This window comes from Rhea americana, unplaced genomic scaffold (genome assembly GCF_003343005.1).
Source record: "Rhea americana isolate MKP2758 unplaced genomic scaffold, rheAme1 scaffold_258, whole genome shotgun sequence".
Classification (NCBI taxonomy): domain Eukaryota; kingdom Metazoa; phylum Chordata; class Aves; order Rheiformes; family Rheidae; genus Rhea; species Rhea americana.
This window is the reverse complement of record NW_028186377.1, coordinates 1,109,675-1,127,295: the sequence shown is the minus strand read 5'-3', so window position 1 is coordinate 1,127,295 and position 17,621 is coordinate 1,109,675. Positions and strand designations below refer to the sequence as shown.

Here is a 17,621-nt window from a genome sequence, read left to right as displayed (position 1 = left end):
AAAGGAAAAGGGCTTAGATGGGACAGTCCTAGATCCCATCACAATCTAGCTCCTGGGATGCTTCACTGAGGCTACAGACACACACCTTGTCAAATGAAGGTGACACTGGAGCTCATGGGCAGATCAGCCCAGAATCAGTAGATGCAGATGCTACTTTCAAGAACCAGTTTCAGAGCTGAACAGTCAGCATCAGTCCACACCTGGATATGGCCCATAGTTTGTATAACAGACAGCCACATCTGGAAGTAACAAAAACATTTAGTTCCATTTAATATTATGTACTTTCTCCCATACAAAACACATCTTCAGATGTCACATACAATGTGCATTGTACAGTCCTACMACAGCTGGAGAGAATGCAATTAGAACAGCAAAGAATATTGGCAGATGGATAGTAACAACTACTTAACTGCTACAACTTATGTTTAAGATAAAAACAAAATCCAGGAACAACTCCAATTCCCAGTTAGATAATACAGTAAAGCAGCAGTTCCGGCTCTGAACCACTTTCAACTGACCTAGATCCTGAGAAAGCAAGGGAAAAACTGCCATAGGAGCTTTTGACCCTCAGACAGGCAAGTTCCAGTCCATTGTTCACATTTTATTCAGTTATGAAAACAAACACTGAACACTATACTTAGAAATAATATTCTTGTATCCCCCAAAAATCTAGGTGAGAGCTTTAGATTTGTGATCCATATTTTTTTGTAAGGCAAGTAAATAAGCAGAAATTCATGAGTATTTCTTCTCTGTAAACATCAGTATGACTACTGTAATTAAGCTCAAGGTATTCTGAGAGCCTGAAATCTTAAGCAGAAGTAGGTAACCCAGATGGAAGAAAAGGGTACCATCATTTTTGACATGCTTTAAGTCTCGAATTACTTGGCAGCYTGGGAAATGCACTTGCAAACACACAAAGGACCCAAGAGACCAGCTATTCTCAGCCAGAGGGAGAAGTTGGTCATATTTGTGAGCATCTTTTATGGAAGGAAGAAGTCAAAAAACAGTTAGTCTATTGATGTATCCTCTGAAAGCTTTTATCTCCTCTCCTCCCTACAGTCTCTTACTCAATAGAATTCTTCTCAAGGGAYAGGAATGGCTGGAAGTTTCCCCATTAAACATTTAGTCAATAGACAGATACATAAATAGACAGACAGATACATAGATAGCTTTCTTAAATGCTACTTTGGTGAGCCCAAAATGCATTGTTTGAAAGAGCCCTATTTGATTGACTTTGGGAGAAGTCTAAGGCTTGAAGCCCACTACAGCTGCTGCAACGGACAGGAAGGTCAGACTCCTCCAGATGCAATAAGGCCTGGGGACTCTCTGGTTTCCTGGAAATYTTGTCAAGTTTTTGATTCAGGCCAGTTTTGACAAAAGCCAAATTACATTTCCTGCAAACTGGAAGCATTTGCTTTTAGCTACCTCAGGTCAAAATTTCTAGGGCTATAATAAGAGTACTGCCTGTTCCTAACAAGACCAAATACTGCAAGGGTACAAATGAGCCTGTCTCAGAACTCTGGGATTATCTTCAAGTCATGACACTTGAATTAACAGATGGTTTTTTTCATTGTCTTCTGGTTTCCAGACCTCTGACGCATGCGTCCCACAGCTCTAATGATTTTCTTTGAAAAAGAAGCATGAAAACTTGCAACCTTTTCTTAAAAATAAGGAAAAACAGAAATTCCTGCACAAAGTAGTCTTCCAATTCTGTCAGTGTTGCAAAACTCACTGATAAAAATACCAGAATTCCAATGCTATATGCTTCTAGATGGGGCTATTTAGAACTCAGCTCTATTGCCAATTGTATAAAGGACAAAACCTTGGTTAAAAAAAAAAGAAAAAAAAAACCCACTAAGTGGCATAGATATGGTTAATGTCTGCAGGCACTATCAAGGCAACAGATGGAAATGAAAACACCTACAAGGAACAAAAGCATTTCTAAGATAACTACAAAGGGGGTAGCCATCCATAAGGGACCTGGATGAAGCACTCTGTGCATGTGGAGAGAAAGGAGGTGGGCTTGGTTATTCATCAGAAAAAAAGGTGAGGAAAAATCAAAAAAAAAATCCAAAAAACTAAGGAATTGGAGTCTAACTGAAGATAGGCCTCAAATTTTCAGTTTGCTACCTCCTCTAGCATGGCAAAACCTCCCAGAAGAGTCAGATTCTCTATGTCTCCAATTTGCCTGCAAACACCTAGAGTTTCTCCAGAGTTCTATGAACACCTTCAAAACAGAACTTGAGAAATTGTGTTTTCTTCTGCAAATTTATGTGTAATAAGAGCCTGTAACTATGGGACTGCCAGCCATTTCATGTAGCCTTAATGCCAAGAGTTCCCAAGTGCTGTATATAGGAAGCTGTTTCCACAGATTTGTCCATTAGACCGAAGAGATGCTTAAAAACATTGCTTAATCTGCCTCTCCAAAATTCAGTTCCAAAATCCTGCGGACAACTGCATAAAGCAGATACACACCTCCATCTAGTGGGAAACATACGGCTCTGGTTCTCTGGAACAGGAGTGGCTTCAGTTCTGTAGTCAAACCCACACATCTACCATGGGCCCCRAAAGGAGCTTTGCTTTTTATATCAAAGGAGTAATAATGACAGCTATGATGGAATCTGAATGCATTACTTTTAATCATTAAGCAGATAGTAGCTTAAGAAAAGACAGATTAAGCCTATTAAATTATAAGAATTAGTTATCTGCTCAATATTAGACATAACTACAAACAGCAGTCTTTTGCCTTACATTCATGTAACGATATACTTTGGCAAAGCCAATGTGATAAGAATGTAAAATGTTAGAGAAACAGAACATCAACATTTTATATTGCTTTTGCTGTTCTAGAGARGACTAAATTCCTGAATGAAAAATATAAAGCCAAGTAAGTCTTCTGCAAATAAAGTTATTACATCTGTATAAGCCTACCAGCTTATTTAGAGGAAGTCTGCATGGAAAGAGAAGTACTCATTTGTTCAAAGTAGCTGAATCTACAGCATGTTCATTTCTTCTTGAGTCACTGCTAGTGTTGTTTGCAAATAGTTTGTTGGGTTTTTTTTTAATATATACTCTAAATAAAGCTGAAATAAATAATTGTGACATGAAAAGCAGAAGCCAGGGGGAAAAAAAGCACCTTTTATCTAGTCCCATTTCTGACTCTCAGTACAGGCATCTATAGATTCTTCATTTCAACAGCAGGATAAAGGCGCCACCCTCCGGGCTTTCTGGGACTGGTCAATACCATTAAGATGTACTAATCGACATAAACAGTGACAGCAAAAAAACTGCAATAGCTTGGTTTGGCTGACCTTAAATTATTTGTCTTCTCTAATTCAGAATGAAAGACACATATTCTGCATCTGTCATTAGCCTTTAAGTGTCTTTTTAGAGGTCAGAAAAAATGTTTACTCACATTTTACAGTAGAATGTTGCCTAAGATCTGAGTGGATATATTTCCAAAAAGTTCCAGCTGTTAGAAGTCTTTTGTAGACTGCACACCTATACCTGTAATTAGACATAGCAGTTTTGCCTCCCATTAAGTATTTTTATGGGATCACCCATATGCACTTGCTTCTGATTCACAATACATAAGCATTTCCAGGAGGATTTTGGTTGGATATTGCACTTATTGTCCCATTTAAAAGTGATACCAAGTTCTTATTTTAGCCTGAAGTGACACCACACTTACACACAATTTAGCTGCATATACACATGCAGCATCTTTACAAGCAACACATTTAAACAGAGACTGACAAAAGCTGAGCTGAAGGGGACTGTTGGGATGCAACTCTCATGCATCAGCTATTTGGCCCGGAAGACTTCTAACTTCAGTGCTTACTGAATCAAACCCATTGTCCCTGTCCAGTAGTTCAAGTCCTCAAGGACTTTCACACTCAGTGATGTGACATACCTTGCACAGTTCAGGTTGGAGACAACCTTCCCTTCCATTTTCCATACACAGCTACTATTTTCATTATTAGGGTCATGCATTTCTAGATGGAAAAAAATTGTTTTAGTAGTTTATTTTTTAAACAACATGTCTTAGACTTGTCTATTCAGACAGGTCATCTGACATTGGCTGTGATTATTTACCCCACATCTGCTCACACAGACCTGCCCCTCTCTACAAAGCAATTTTTGTAATGCAAAGTGCTAGGTCTGAACAGCAACAAAAGCTTCAAAGTTCACTTTCTAACACAGATTATTAACAAGCTTATGTACTTTTCACTGCACAGACAGTTGATAGTTTTGCTAACAGACATGCTAAAATTACAGGCACATACTCCAAATCTAGTTTTAAAAGAACCACTGGAACTTCTTCCAAGTTTCACAGAGGTTTGAAGTTAGGATAGTTTAATCAAACTCTAGCTTCATACACAATCCTTAGTCTTTTATAATGGTCCATTAAAACACATATTAAGTCATTTTCATTGTTTTGCTATTCTTGTATTTACTTTCAACATTTATTAAGTTTTTCTCTTCATATCCACAAACATTCATGTTTATATACAGCCTTGGACTTTCTATATTCGGTCTTATAGACAGAATACAAGCCATCAAGACAAACTCACCAGCTGACTCTAAAATGATGGGTGAAGCTTCCTAACCTAGTGCATAGCAGAGACGGAGGTGTCCCAGCATAGGCTGAGTCTCACCCTACAGGCTTTAAAGCTTCAGTGAGCACTGGGTCTGCTTGAGGAGCTCTCCAAGGTTTGCCTTGTTATGCCCTAAGTTCAATGCAAGCTTCCCTCCGTAGCTGAAGCAGTTCCTTCGGCTGAGCACCAGCATATGAGCATGCTAAATTGCTTCTCAGCAATTTAAGAGTGTGTAGTAGCTGCCAAGCAGATGCCCAATATATGCACTACAGCGCTCACCAACAAAGCTCTGCTGCAGTGTTCACTCATCTTTGAGGAAGACATCCTGCTGGGGTTTTGGCTCCCTTTTGCTCATGCTATTTCATCATATCATGTAGTCTTGAGTAAGGGGAAAAAGAAGATGCTGCTGATTCCTCCAGCTCCAGGAAGATTCCACAGTAAACACAAACTGCTCTAGCTGTACTTTGAAGGTACTTTTGGAAAGTAAAAAACAAAGGATTCTCTCCTTATCTCAAGTCCCTGTTCCTTCTCTAGAAAAAGTACCAGTGTTTCTCTCTCCATCTCATTCAACCCACTCAGAATTTCTGTATTTGAAGCCTGAGAACTGAAATCCAAGTATCTGCCTTTATCCATGCAGATAGCAACTCAACAGAAAAAACAAAAAACCCTGACCACCACAAAAGCATAATCCACATAAACCAATGTTTCCTAGAAATGCACAGGATTTATGAGCAATGATGAATACTGTTCCTTTCTTCATCTTGTAATTATTAACGGTATTCAATTCTGTAGCTAATTAACATTAATTGCTAAAAAGGATTTGCCTCAATGGTCTCATAGCAGGAGTACTATGGGCTACATGATGTATTTTGCATAAATTTAAGGATTAGACTGCTTAGAAAGAAATGTATGAAAAACAGAAGTTGGAAGCATTAAGTTAGGAAAAAGGATTTCAAAACACATTAACTGATCACTCCAGTAGACTACTGCAGCAAAGATTTAGCTGTGTTTAATAATAAGTACCACGCAGGATGTACAACTCTTTCTGCCAGAAGCATCTATCGGGGAAAAAATGTACGTAATGTTAGTGTTTTACTCATGGGAATACAGGCCTCCTCTCTAAGAGGAAAAGCTGAGCATATTTTGTAATACAGAGAACTCTACACCAACTCCCCAAACTTTCAGAAGGTTCTGTAGACAGCATAAATACTGACCTGTCTAAAGTCTGAGTTTTTTTTTTTTTTTTTTTTTTTTTAATACTTAAGTCAAAAGTTTCCAATTGATTACCAGCAGGCTTACTTTTCTTCATCACTGCATATCTCAGCAGCAGACCAAGGATCTGAGGGCCCTGAAGAATCTAAGATTTAAACACAATACTGCTTTGAAGTAGACTTAAGCAGAAGCTCAAACTGTGTGTTTGAGATAAGAACTAGGCCTACAGAAAGAAGATCACATACTAGAAAAAAGATACATTAAATTTGAAATAAGTCATCTTACACAACTCACTTATTTGCAACATAGTTATCTGACTAGTTAAAGCTTTGGATAGAGAGCAAGAGATTACTACTGTAGTAGAAGCAGTTTTCTTGTATSACCTGATGAAAGGCATTTTTTTAAACACTTCTCCACTTAATCTGACCTAACTAGACTGCAATGTTGAAGCATGAAGCAGGTCTTTTCCTTGTTCCTCTCAGAATCCATCCTGAACTTAAAGTAGCATACTGAGTAAGCTCAAGAAAACTTATGTACAAGACATTATATTAGTCCAGTAGCAGCCAGTCTGAAATATTTAAGACAGGGATAGCAGAGGAAACAAAACTCACTTTCTTTTACTTTTCAAGTCCTATTCAGGTATGTTCCTTTGCACCAGATAGTTTTCCATTCTTGCCTTAAGCATTAAGTTTAACTTCTTACAACTGCTTCAGGAACAAAGCTATGTGGGGACAATTTATACTTGATGGATGCATCTAACCAGTCCCTAAAGTTAAAGCATGTTTTAGGATATGCTTTAACAACTAGCATGGAATAAGCACTGCATGCTACCATTAAGTTCCTCTGTGGACCATTTAATCTGATCCAGTACTGCAATCTCTTGCTTGAAGTAACAATTCAGAAGTTAGTACATCAATGCAATAAAAGAAGATCTCATGTAGCAGATCGGGGGCGGGGGGGAGGGAGTCAAAACACAGATTCTTCTGATTACTGAAGACAGTCAAGCCTGTTCAGAAAGGACAACAATGCCCACCTTCCCTTATACCCATCTTAATGTCTAGGAAAATTCCATAGCCTGTAAACAATTACAAAAGGCACTCTGCCAATCATCTTCAAAGCAAGTAAATAACTGGACCAATTATTACCAAAAATGAGCAAGTTTTAAACAGTTAAATAAGATTCTTCTTTTGAGTTTTATTTGTTTATAGCAACATTAAGTACATGTTTCTACTTAGATATTTAAGTGTAACAAGGAAATCCATTACCTCATTAATCTTGAGAAAGGTTATGTTTCTATATGCAGTGGAAAAGATTATTTGAAGTGTCTTTCTTTGTCACACAAGTTTAAAGCTTCAAAAAAAATCTAAGTAAATATCTCCCTCAGAAATAGACAAGCACACATCTTGCTTGATTATGAAATGCTTTTGCTGGATGACCTAAGTGTTTTCTGCAGTAGAGCAATTCATTTGTAAGCCACAGACACTACTACAAGAGTGGTATTAAAGTAGAAGTGGTGCCATTTTAGTAGTCTGTGCAAGAATCCCACTCTACTTTTTGCACGATGCATATCTTGAAGATACATTTTCCCAGTTGATCACATTCCAGATGGCTTTCAAATAATCAGGTCGAACATTTTTATACTGAAGATAATAAGCATGTTCCCATACATCAATTCCTAGCAAAGGAATAAGACCTGTAAAAAAGGAGGATAAACTCTGTAAGTTTACGAAAACATTCTTTACATATAAAATATTATCTTCCATCCCTTAGTTGTACCAGATTTCTAAGTCTTTATCTGTAGGAGACAAAGAACTCTCCAGCACACAGGTGATCATTGTTACATTTAACAGAACTGCTTACTGTACAGTAACACACATATTTATGAATCAAGTCAACTGATTAAGATAAACACCTGAGTACTTTAGAACTATCTTGAAGACATGACTGAAACTAGATAAAGTCTCTTTTGAAACATTTGTATCTTTCACAATTATGCAAGCATTTTCCTTAAACAATGCACCACAGAAGAGTCTCATGTTCTAACAGTTTGCTTCCAGTTAAGTGACCAACTACTTTCCTTGTTTTTGTGATAAACCTTTTTCTTACTGATTTTTTTTAAACTGGACATTTTCAAGGGGGTTAGGGATATGGGGAGTGAAATGTACCTGCCTCATGCTGTACTTCCCTGTTAGTAAAATTATTTTTTTTTCTCCTACCAATAAACAATATGAGGACTGCTGCAGATGTTGACAGTAGATATGAACAATAGATGGTATTCCTGAATAGTCTCTGTGAATTCCATAGAGCATGTTTTAAAGATACCTGCAATAGGATTTGAACAAGCAGCCTCCACAGACAGGATTCTCTCTAGACATGAGATCTTGCCTCTGTGGAAAGTGTCTGGCCTGTCATCATCACTCCTATGTATCTCTACATAAGTAAAAATACCTTTAAGAGGATATAGCTAGCATTACTCTGCTTAGCCATAAGAATTATCTCCATCCAAGGCTGATTTAACTGACAAAGGAAGCATGTTATAACCCTACCATTTTAAATTTAGCCCATTTGAAAACAAGTGTTATTATATATACCTCCTTCTCTCCTGTTACTTGGCCTATTCAAACATTTCTGTGAATAGCTTCTCTGCCAGAGGAAAAAATCTAAAGGTAAGAAGCTTAATCTTCCAAATACTCTTCACAGGTGAGCTACTCCAGTTACTCAGGAACAGTTTGATAGAGCCTCAGATAAAACCACTGCCTAAAAGGGACAGCTTCCATAATATGCCTCATCTATTTTCCTTTTGACTAGACAGACTGTAAACCCTACTGCTCTCCACAGAGCTTCTAAGTCCTTTACAAATGCTGTTTTAAAAACTGCCACTGTTTTTCATTTTTGCTAGAATGATATTCAGACAGCTTTCAGATCTACTTATCCAGTGATTTCTTCTCATTGGTTGTCTTAAAAAAAAAAAAAAAAAAAAAAAAAAAAAAAGCCTTTTCAGATCAGATCAGATACCCTAGTGTCTGAAATCTACAAAGAGAGAAGCAGAGGGGAAGGTGAGAGACCTGACCTGTTGTTCCTTGTAGGGGGTCTTGATTTGCACAGGCTGCAATTTGTAGATGTCCCTGCTCTTTGTTATATCCAAGCCATCCCCAGCCTGATCCTTGAACACCAACTGATACAGCTGTCAGCTTCTCCTTGAAATTTGCAAAGGAACCAAAGTCACGCTTGATGGCTTCCATCAATTCTCCTTAAAAAAAGAAAATAATAATAATAATAATAATAAAAATCAGGTGCTTAACATTCTTCTATTTTCTCCTGTCTCCAGAAGATGTATGGAAAGCTAGAAGTGTTTGGGATCTGATGGAAGAATTCTTTAGACAAGGAAGATGCATCACTAATTAACAGGTCTGTTTCAACCTGCTTGAGAGAGCAAGAAAACAGGAAATAATTTAGTGCAGTAGTCAAAGATGACATTGTCAAAGACACTGTGGTGCTATCGACAGGACACTCCAGAGCTTACATTCTTCACCAAAAGACAAGGGAAAAACAAAGGAAGTCTAGCAAAAACAGTAAGAAAGCTAGTCTGATCTGCGTATTTAAAAGGGCAACACAAAACGGCTGTGATTTCTTTGTCTTAGTACAAAGAAATATTTGGATGTCCTTCATATCTGCATAAATGAATGTATACAAAGTCTTTCAGACTATTTCCTCTCTCCAACATCCTAGTGCACTTTTGGTTTTCAGATGCATGCATGTTTATCCTAGCAGCACAGTCTCCTTCAAGTCTGCTTAGCTGTTTAAGATTACAATGCAGTAATACTTCATAAAGTGCCATGCYGAAAAACTCCTCATTCTTTATCCCTCCAACCCTCAGATAGAAGATTTTGAAAGTCAAGTTTCTTGGTGATAGCTGTCAGTGCATCTCAGAGAGGATTTAGCAGGTTTCCTTACAAAAGTCTTGAGTGATTCAGTTCAAACTAAAAGATGGTATTTTAGGCTCATTGAGTTTTTTTATTGACATAAAGGTTACTGATCGCTCAAAATAGAGCATAAAATCTTTGTTATATTTCATGTATATTATCATCTGAAGCAGAGAATCTACGCCAAAGTCAGTTTTGCTCATCCACATACTACCTCAGATTTTTCTGTTGCTGCTGGATTAGGCTGTAATGCAGCAGCAGAATTATTCTTCACCAAATTACTAGTACAGCTACGCTAATTAGGTTAAGAATAAGAATGAAAAGAGTTGTTCTTCTTACAGTAACAATCATGACACTTTGGGATGATTAACTATACCAAGCTTCATGAAAAAAATTGTTCCTGGGAAGTTCGACAAGAACATACAGAATCATAGAATCAGTAAGGTTGGAAGGGACCTCTGGAGATCATCTAGTCCAACCCCCCTGCTCAAGCAGGGTCACCTAGAGMATGGTAGACAGGGTTGCATCCAGGTGGGCCTTGAAGATCTCCAGAGAAGGAGACTCCACAACTTCTCTGGGCAACCTGTGCCAGTGCTCCATCACTCTCACAGGGAAGAAATTCCCCCTCATGGTCAGGTGGAACTTCCTGTGCTTCACTTTCTGCCCACTGCCTCTTGTCCTGTCACATGGGACAACTGGAAAGAGTTTGTCCCTGTCCCCTTGACACCCTCCCTTCAGGTACTTCTACACATTGATAAGATCCCCCCTCAGTCTTCTCTTCCCCAGGCTGAAGAGGCCCAGCTCTTGCAGCTGTTCCTCATAGGGCAGGTGCTGCAGCCCTCTGATCATCTTTGTAGCCCTACACTGGACTCTCTCCAGTAGCTCCTTGTCCTGGGGAGCCCAGAACTGGACACAGTAGTCGAGAGGAGGCCTCACCAGGGCTGAGCAGAGGGGCAGGATCACCTCCCTCGACCTGCTGTCAACACTCTTCCCAGTGCACCCCAGGAGACCGTTGGCCTTCTTGGCCACAAGGGCACATTGCTGGCTCATTGTCAACCTGTCATCCGCTAGCACTCCCAGGTCGTTCTCTGCAGAGCTGCTCTCCAGAAGGTCAGCCCCCAGCTTGTACTCGTGCCTGGGGTTACTTTTCGCTAGGTGCAGGACTCTGCACTTGCCCTTGTTGAACCTCAGGAGGTTCCTCTCTACCCAACTCTCCAGCCTGTCTAGGTCTCTCTGAATGGCAGCATGGCCTTCTGATGTACATGTATCGCTTGACTGCCCGTATGGCTGAATCAGACATGGAAACAATTGAGATGTACCTTCAGCTGCAGATCTGTTGCTCAGCCAGTTCAGCCCTCAGGCTGTCAAATGCAGAAGGCTGAAATTTTATGCTCCAAACCAGAGTGTAGGCTACTACAGAAAGTAGTAAGTGGTCTGTTAGGGCAACTCAATCCAGCCACTACACTGGGGGGTACATGATTTCTGGATCTCCATGTGAACTGAATATATGCATGTCATATCTTTATTAGTACAGCATTGGGTAACTATTTTGTTTTATGAAGATGGAAGGGACAATTTATAGCAACAGCCAATTATTTTGCAGGATACAGATAATCATTATTAGAAATTAAAAATACTTAGCACACAACCAACTTTTCGTAATTTGCCTTTCATCTAAAAGACCCTGAATTCCTCAAAATGGTGATAATTGTCACAGAAAGGCAACTTGACTCCAAAAAATAAAGATCCTTTGTACTCTTCCAAAGAGAGAAAAGACCATTTCTAATGGTGAATTAAAATTGACTCATTAAACCACAGTAACACGCACTAACCTTTAGGTTCTCCTCCTCCATTAGGAGAAAGGTTTGTCCAGAAGATGGTGTGATTGATATGACCCCCACCATTGAACTTAAGTGCAGGTTGAAGAGACACTTGAGCTGTAACATCACCTAAAGATGCAGAAGATTGAAAAGTAATAATAATAATAACAGCAGCACAGTAGTCACTATGTACCAGCTAGGCACCCAGTGCTCTCCAAAATCTATTAAGTCTTACAAGCCTATATGTCTATAGAAAAAAGAGGTTGTGATTATTACAAATATTTTAAATAATGACTGCCATAAACCACATTAAAGATTTCAAACTACCCTTTCTTATCCTGTAGTAATATGCAGTGTGCCAATATTGCACCTACCAGACCACCCACACTTAAGAGAGTACTTAAGCATCTACTGCTACTCCACAATAGGATAAARCAACTAGTGAAACTAGAACATTTTAAAGACCAGCATCTGTAAGCTTCCCAGCATTACCACTACAAAAGAAGAATACTACTCACCCATTAGCTTCACTAATTTGCAAGTTAAGAACTCTTAAACTTCTTAAAATATTTACAGGGCAAAGAGACTGTGATCCAGAAAAAGTCAATGAGTACAGTGAGTACATACAGGATCAGAATGCTCCTCTCTCTTGAAAGCTTGTATCAGAAACCTCTCCTCAAAATATCACTCTTCAATATTGGTAAACTCCCCACCTCTTCTCACTCCAGGCAGGTTTTTAATTCCAAGATCAAACATCAGGACTCCATTTAGCAGCTTCCACAGACCATATGAGTAGTTTACATGTAATCCCAACCCTTGTTTTGGGCTCTGCGTACAGCTAACTCTTATGTCACCCAAGATCAGACAGCCCTGTGCTTCCTCCCATCCACATGTCACATTCCTTAAAGAATTCACTAGTGCCTCATGTCTCAAAAGGGAGTTCTACTCTTTAGCACAGTTGTTTTGTATGCTATTTTGACTTTAAAAGAATATGACGCTTTTTTGAAGTTCTTTGAAGTTTTGTCCACTGCTACAATACATTCTCTCTTAAGAAATCAATGCAGACAGCTGTTTCCTCAACTCACTTTCAGGAATCACCATTGAAAGTCTTCCTATAGGAATAAATGAGCCTTAGATAGACATGAGGGCAGGCCACATAGCAGTAGCACGTTTTCTAGGATTTTAATATAGGATTACAGATTCTTAGTATTGCCTCATACCCCTAAGAAACTACAACAGCCTCATATGAATGCAACATCTTGTTGAAGATGCTAGGCTCCAGTAAGACTCACAAATCCCCCAAAAAACAGCATTCGTAGCTCTGTTAAAATAAATTACATTACTGCTCAGTCAAGTACCCATGGCTTTTCATTTCTGCTGRAAATCATCACTGTTACAGTAAACAGTTTCCCTAAGACACAGAAGGTAAACACAGTTTTCTATATACTTTCTTGAGAGTAACTTTATCTCTACAAAAATTCATCTTTAAGTGCAATATAGATTGAATTTCTTCCCATTCAGAAATATACCTATGAGTTAAAAAAAAAATACTAACATGTGGTCTCTGTACCTTCAGTCACGGTCATACCTAGAGCAAAAAATCCAGGCAGAAACAGGACTGGAACAAAACATCTAAAGTAGTAGATACAAATAGTAGATGCTGAATTCAGGTAAGAGGTTAAAGGATGGCAGATGTCACACAACACTGAGTAAAATAGCATCTTTGGGACATCTTTCATGAATTTTGCAAAGCTTAAGAAACCTTTAAATCCATCCAGTGCATACAATACATTATAAGCCAGGAGTCCAAAAATAACAGTGGTATTTTTAATGCCTTTGCCATTGTTTATCCTTCCATTTTTTAGAGGCATTCTTTCCCCAAGGACCACTATGAAACAGCGCATTTGATTGCTATCCTTCAAGCATAATACTTGTGGTGCTGCCAGGTGCTGTTGTACCTAACAATGAAAAAGGCAATGAAAAAGGTAACGTGCCCTTCAATTACAACAAAAATATCTAGGAATTTAACTGCATATAGGGCCTCTGGCCCTTGCTCCAGCTTACCACTCCTCAGTATAGCCACGACAATTCAGAAAACCAAGACAGACAGTTTAAAGGCACTCAGGAGACTTGTCATCTTGGTTTCAGAGTTTACCAAGAAGCATTTGTTTTCTTGTAAGAGCAGCTAGGGAAAGCACCACAGGTCAAATGACTGTCAGAAAAGGAAGTGGAAAATTCTTGTAGGTACAAGTTTCACTAAAATTAAGCTGCAAGATCCTTCAATCGACAAATCTTGGACATTTTGATGAGCCAGTAATGAGATCACAGCTTATGTTGAAAACTTTCTGGAACAAAGATATTATTTCCTGTGTTGATCCCAATCACAGAACTGCATACTGATTTTCAAAAGAGCGGACACCATAAGCTTGTGGGACTCGGCCTAGGACAGCTTTTTGTCTGAGTTACCTAAATACATGTAGGTAGATTAAGAACACGTTAAAGATGATCAGAAAAGAATAAATCATTTTCTACTGCTGAATAGAAGTCATTATCAAGGCTGTGTTATCTGGAGGAGATATTCGATGGCAATTAAATGTACTGTGTAACAGAATTTTGAACTGCAGTGCAGAAGATTTTGGTCATGCTCAGTTTTTAAATATGGAAGAACAGTACTGACAGAATTAGGCAGCAGTTTGCTCTTTCCTAAAGCCTGGTTTTATAATGAGAGTAAAAATATTGTATGTATAGTGCATTGGGATACCAACTAGGAAAAGAGCCAAATCAAAACACAAAAAAATATATTGTAAGCAAATATGTACTATGTTCATGACAACAACCAATACACTATTTACTTGCAAAATAATGCCCACAAAAATCCTTATGGAAAGTTTAAATTCTCCATCTAGGTACACTATGTCCAACAGCAAGCTACGAGAGCTCAAAGGGTATACTATCTGTTAAAAATATGTCAGAGGATTCACAATACTGCAGACATTTTTGCTACCCAGTAATTCTGCCACCACCAGTGGCTGAAGCCTTAGGCCAAGTAATTCTGCGCCCACTAGTGGATGAAGACTTAGGCATGAAACATAATTAATAACATCAGCAGTAGGTGTACTGATTTCTTTAAGTTTAGATTCTCTCCTCAGTTCTATCTGCACTAATCAATCTCCGGAATACAACTTTCTTAGATCCACCACCAGCAGGACAGAGCAACAAGCAATCTTGATGTCACTACTTTTAATGGAATGAGTTCATTAATTTAGACTGTACAAAATATTTTTAGGTTTACTTAGACACTCGAAATCCCTTCCCTTTCATAAGTAATCAACATCCACTATCAAGCACACCCAATATTTATTAGGGGCTACAGGGTTTCAGTTTAATCAGATATTCATGATTCCTATTGTCATCCAAGCAATTAAATTACACTGTGGAACCACGTGGCAGCCAGTGAGAAATGAATTTATGAACTGATTGCCTGTCACATATATAGAGAGATTCTTTAGAAAGATCAGTACAGAAAAACAAATGAAATATTTCCATGCTGTTGAAAATGAATGAAGAGTGCTATGTCTTTTTATCAGTCCCACAAACTAACACTGATAGAATTAAAAAGAAAAAAATAAAAAAAAAAAACATTCAACTGTTTCAGTGTAGCTTGGCTAGAATGACTCTAACAGTTTTCAGAGAAGTCAGTGTTGCTCAATACTGAATGTGAGAAGCTAAGAAACAAACCCATGCTGGTCTGCAACGTATTTTAGCATCTCACACTCGCATGTGAGCTAGATAACCTCTTAATTTGACCCCGTGGCATTGCTGGCAGCAAGATTCAGATCTCATCACTGGATGTCATACGTATTAACCACACTTCTCTTACCGCCATCTGTAGGGGACTAAGATTATTCTACAAGAATCAGTAGAACACTTGATCTGAAAAACATCCAGTTACACAAGTTTTGCATCATATAGTTTTGCTACTACACTTTCGTTAGAAAGCATTTGTTCAGTAAAATGACTGCAACTTCCTACTGACTTGCTTTTGGTTCCAGTTACTTCTGCAACTACAGACTAAATTCACAAGAATCACTGCAGTTTTTTCTAGATTTACAGTATTAAAGAGTGCAGAACTCATGCTTTTAGCTACAGCTAATTTCTAAGTATCAGCTGGTGCTTAAGTGCACAGTAACTTTTTTTTCCTTAAAGCATTTCACTTCATAAAGAAAAAAAAAAGAGAGAGAAAGAGAGAAAAAAACAAGTTTGAATTAGATATTTTCTTTTAAAATAAAGTTTTGAAATATTTCTCCTGGAAAGAAAAGTTAACCTATTTTGCCTACAGCATGTATTTTAACTAGTTTCCCTTTTATCTCTTGATTATGAATATACAAACCTTTAGCGAGTGCCTCTTTGTATTTCTCCTCCGCAATATTCAGGTTGTTTACGTAAGTGGCATGATGTTTGCCATGGTGCAACTGCATGATTTCTGCATTAATATGAGGTTCAAGAGCCCCATAGTCATAAGGCAAGTCTGGAAGAGTATGCTTTTGCCTAGAGACCAAGCATCCCAATGGTGCTACCAATTTGGCACTGCTTCTGGAAGAAAAAAACAAAACAAAACAAAAATAGAAGGAAATAGTCTAATTCAGGATTCAGTACTTGTGCTTTAACACTGAAGCAGACAAACCATGACTGTTAACGATCAGCTGCTGTAAGTACACGGGGCAGTATCTTAGATAAAGAAGTCCCATTTTCCTATTTCAAGAGCTGGAAGCTGCGCACTCCACAGCTTGCCTAAAGATGAATTCACCTAAAGGACACAGAGAGAGGGCTCTGCAGTGTAAAGCTGTGGTCCTCACCCTCTGTGGTGTTCCACAAAGCCACCACAAAAACTCACAGGCTGCCACATGCCAGCAGGCACGGGTTGAGGGGGCGGGGGGAAGAACAGCAAGCCAGCAGCAGCACGCTAAATTTCAAAGCTTCACCCAGTTTTTATTGACTGAGTTAGAGCTGGACAGAAAGTCCCTGGTAAATCTCACTCCCTCACCGTCCATAACAGTTAAGTAGTGCCTGTATCANAAAAAAAAAAAAAAAAAAAAAAAAAAAAAAAAAAAAAAAAAAAAAAAAAAAAAAAAAAAAAAAAGTGGTTGGAAAATTAAACATGCAGCGGGTTCCTGGGAAAGAACCTTTACAGTGTTAACCTTCCTTCTGCCTGCCTCACGTATTTCAGCAGACACACGTCCCCGCTGCTCTGTATGCTGAAACTACATACACATGCGTATGTGATCAGAGGGTGGTAGCGGGGCAAGTCCATCAAAGAAAACAGCGTTTCAGGTGACCTCTGCCCRCTTCCCACCTTGTTTTTTAGTGAGACATGACAGCTGTGATGAAGGGTGCACTGCCGGCCTGGGAGGAAGCTCAGCTCCTAAAGCTCTCCTGTTTTCGCCRGTGACCTTGGCATAAAGCAGGACGAGCCGGCCGCGACGAAACCGCGGGGCTGCCGGGCCGGAGGGCGCCCTGCAGCGCCGGGACCCGGCCCGGCAACGACGGGGGAGCGAGGCGGCTGCGGCCTCCCGCGGAGCGCGGCGGCTCCTCGGGGGCAGCAGGCCGGGCAGAGCCGCGGGCAGCTGAAGGAGAGCAGCCCACGGCGCCCGGCGAGGCCGCCGCAAAACCCCGGCACCGGCGCCCGCACCAGCCGCCCGAAGTGGCGACGGGCCCCGCGGCGGGGGGGGGGGCAGCGCCCCCCAGGGGAGGGGAGCGGGCTGCTCCCCACCACCACCCCGCCCGGGCACGGAGGACGAGGGCTGCGGCGGCGCCGCTTCCCACACCGCGGCCTGACGCTGAGCTCCCGCTGCAGCCGCCGCCGCCATCTCGCCTCCTCCCCCGCGGCGCGGCGCGGCCCGGCCCTCACCTGCCCGCCGCGGCCAGGCGGCACAACATGGCGGCGGCTCGCAACCGGCACCCTCCGAGAGCGCAGCGCAGCGCGGCTCCCCACTCCGCGCCTGCGCCCGCGGCCGCTGCGGCGCGGGGAGGAGCCGCCTCGGGGCGGCGGGGCGAGGCTCGTCCTGGCT

General features: G+C 40.2%; 1 protein-coding gene across 1 annotated transcript; it reads right to left on the bottom strand.

Annotated features, from left to right (window-relative positions):
- Positions 1–7,271: 7,271 nt before the first annotated feature.
- Positions 7,272–17,570, bottom strand: SOD2 (superoxide dismutase 2). The gene is made up of 5 exons (XM_085307434.1): positions 17,462–17,570; positions 15,944–16,146; positions 11,566–11,682; positions 8,881–9,060; positions 7,272–7,503 (listed from the first exon to the last, which is right to left on the bottom strand). Exons 1-5 carry the CDS (start codon positions 17,488–17,490, stop codon positions 7,358–7,360), a joined length of 675 nt encoding a protein of 224 aa, XP_085163560.1. The 5' UTR covers positions 17,491–17,570; the 3' UTR covers positions 7,272–7,357.
- Positions 17,571–17,621: the final 51 nt, after the last annotated feature.

Excerpts from the sequence above, each read along its gene's own strand:
- SOD2 (XM_085307434.1), bottom strand. The coding sequence starts at position 17,490 with ATGTTGTGCCGCCTGGCCGCGGCGGGCAG. Across the intron at positions 11,683-15,943 it reads CAAAGAGGCACTCGCTAAAG|GTGATGTTACAGCTCAAGTG; the intron begins GTTTGTATATTC and ends CTGCATCTTTAG. Across the intron at positions 9,061-11,565 it reads TGGAGGAGGAGAACCTAAAG|GAGAATTGATGGAAGCCATC; the intron begins GTTAGTGCGTGT and ends TCTTTTTTTAAG.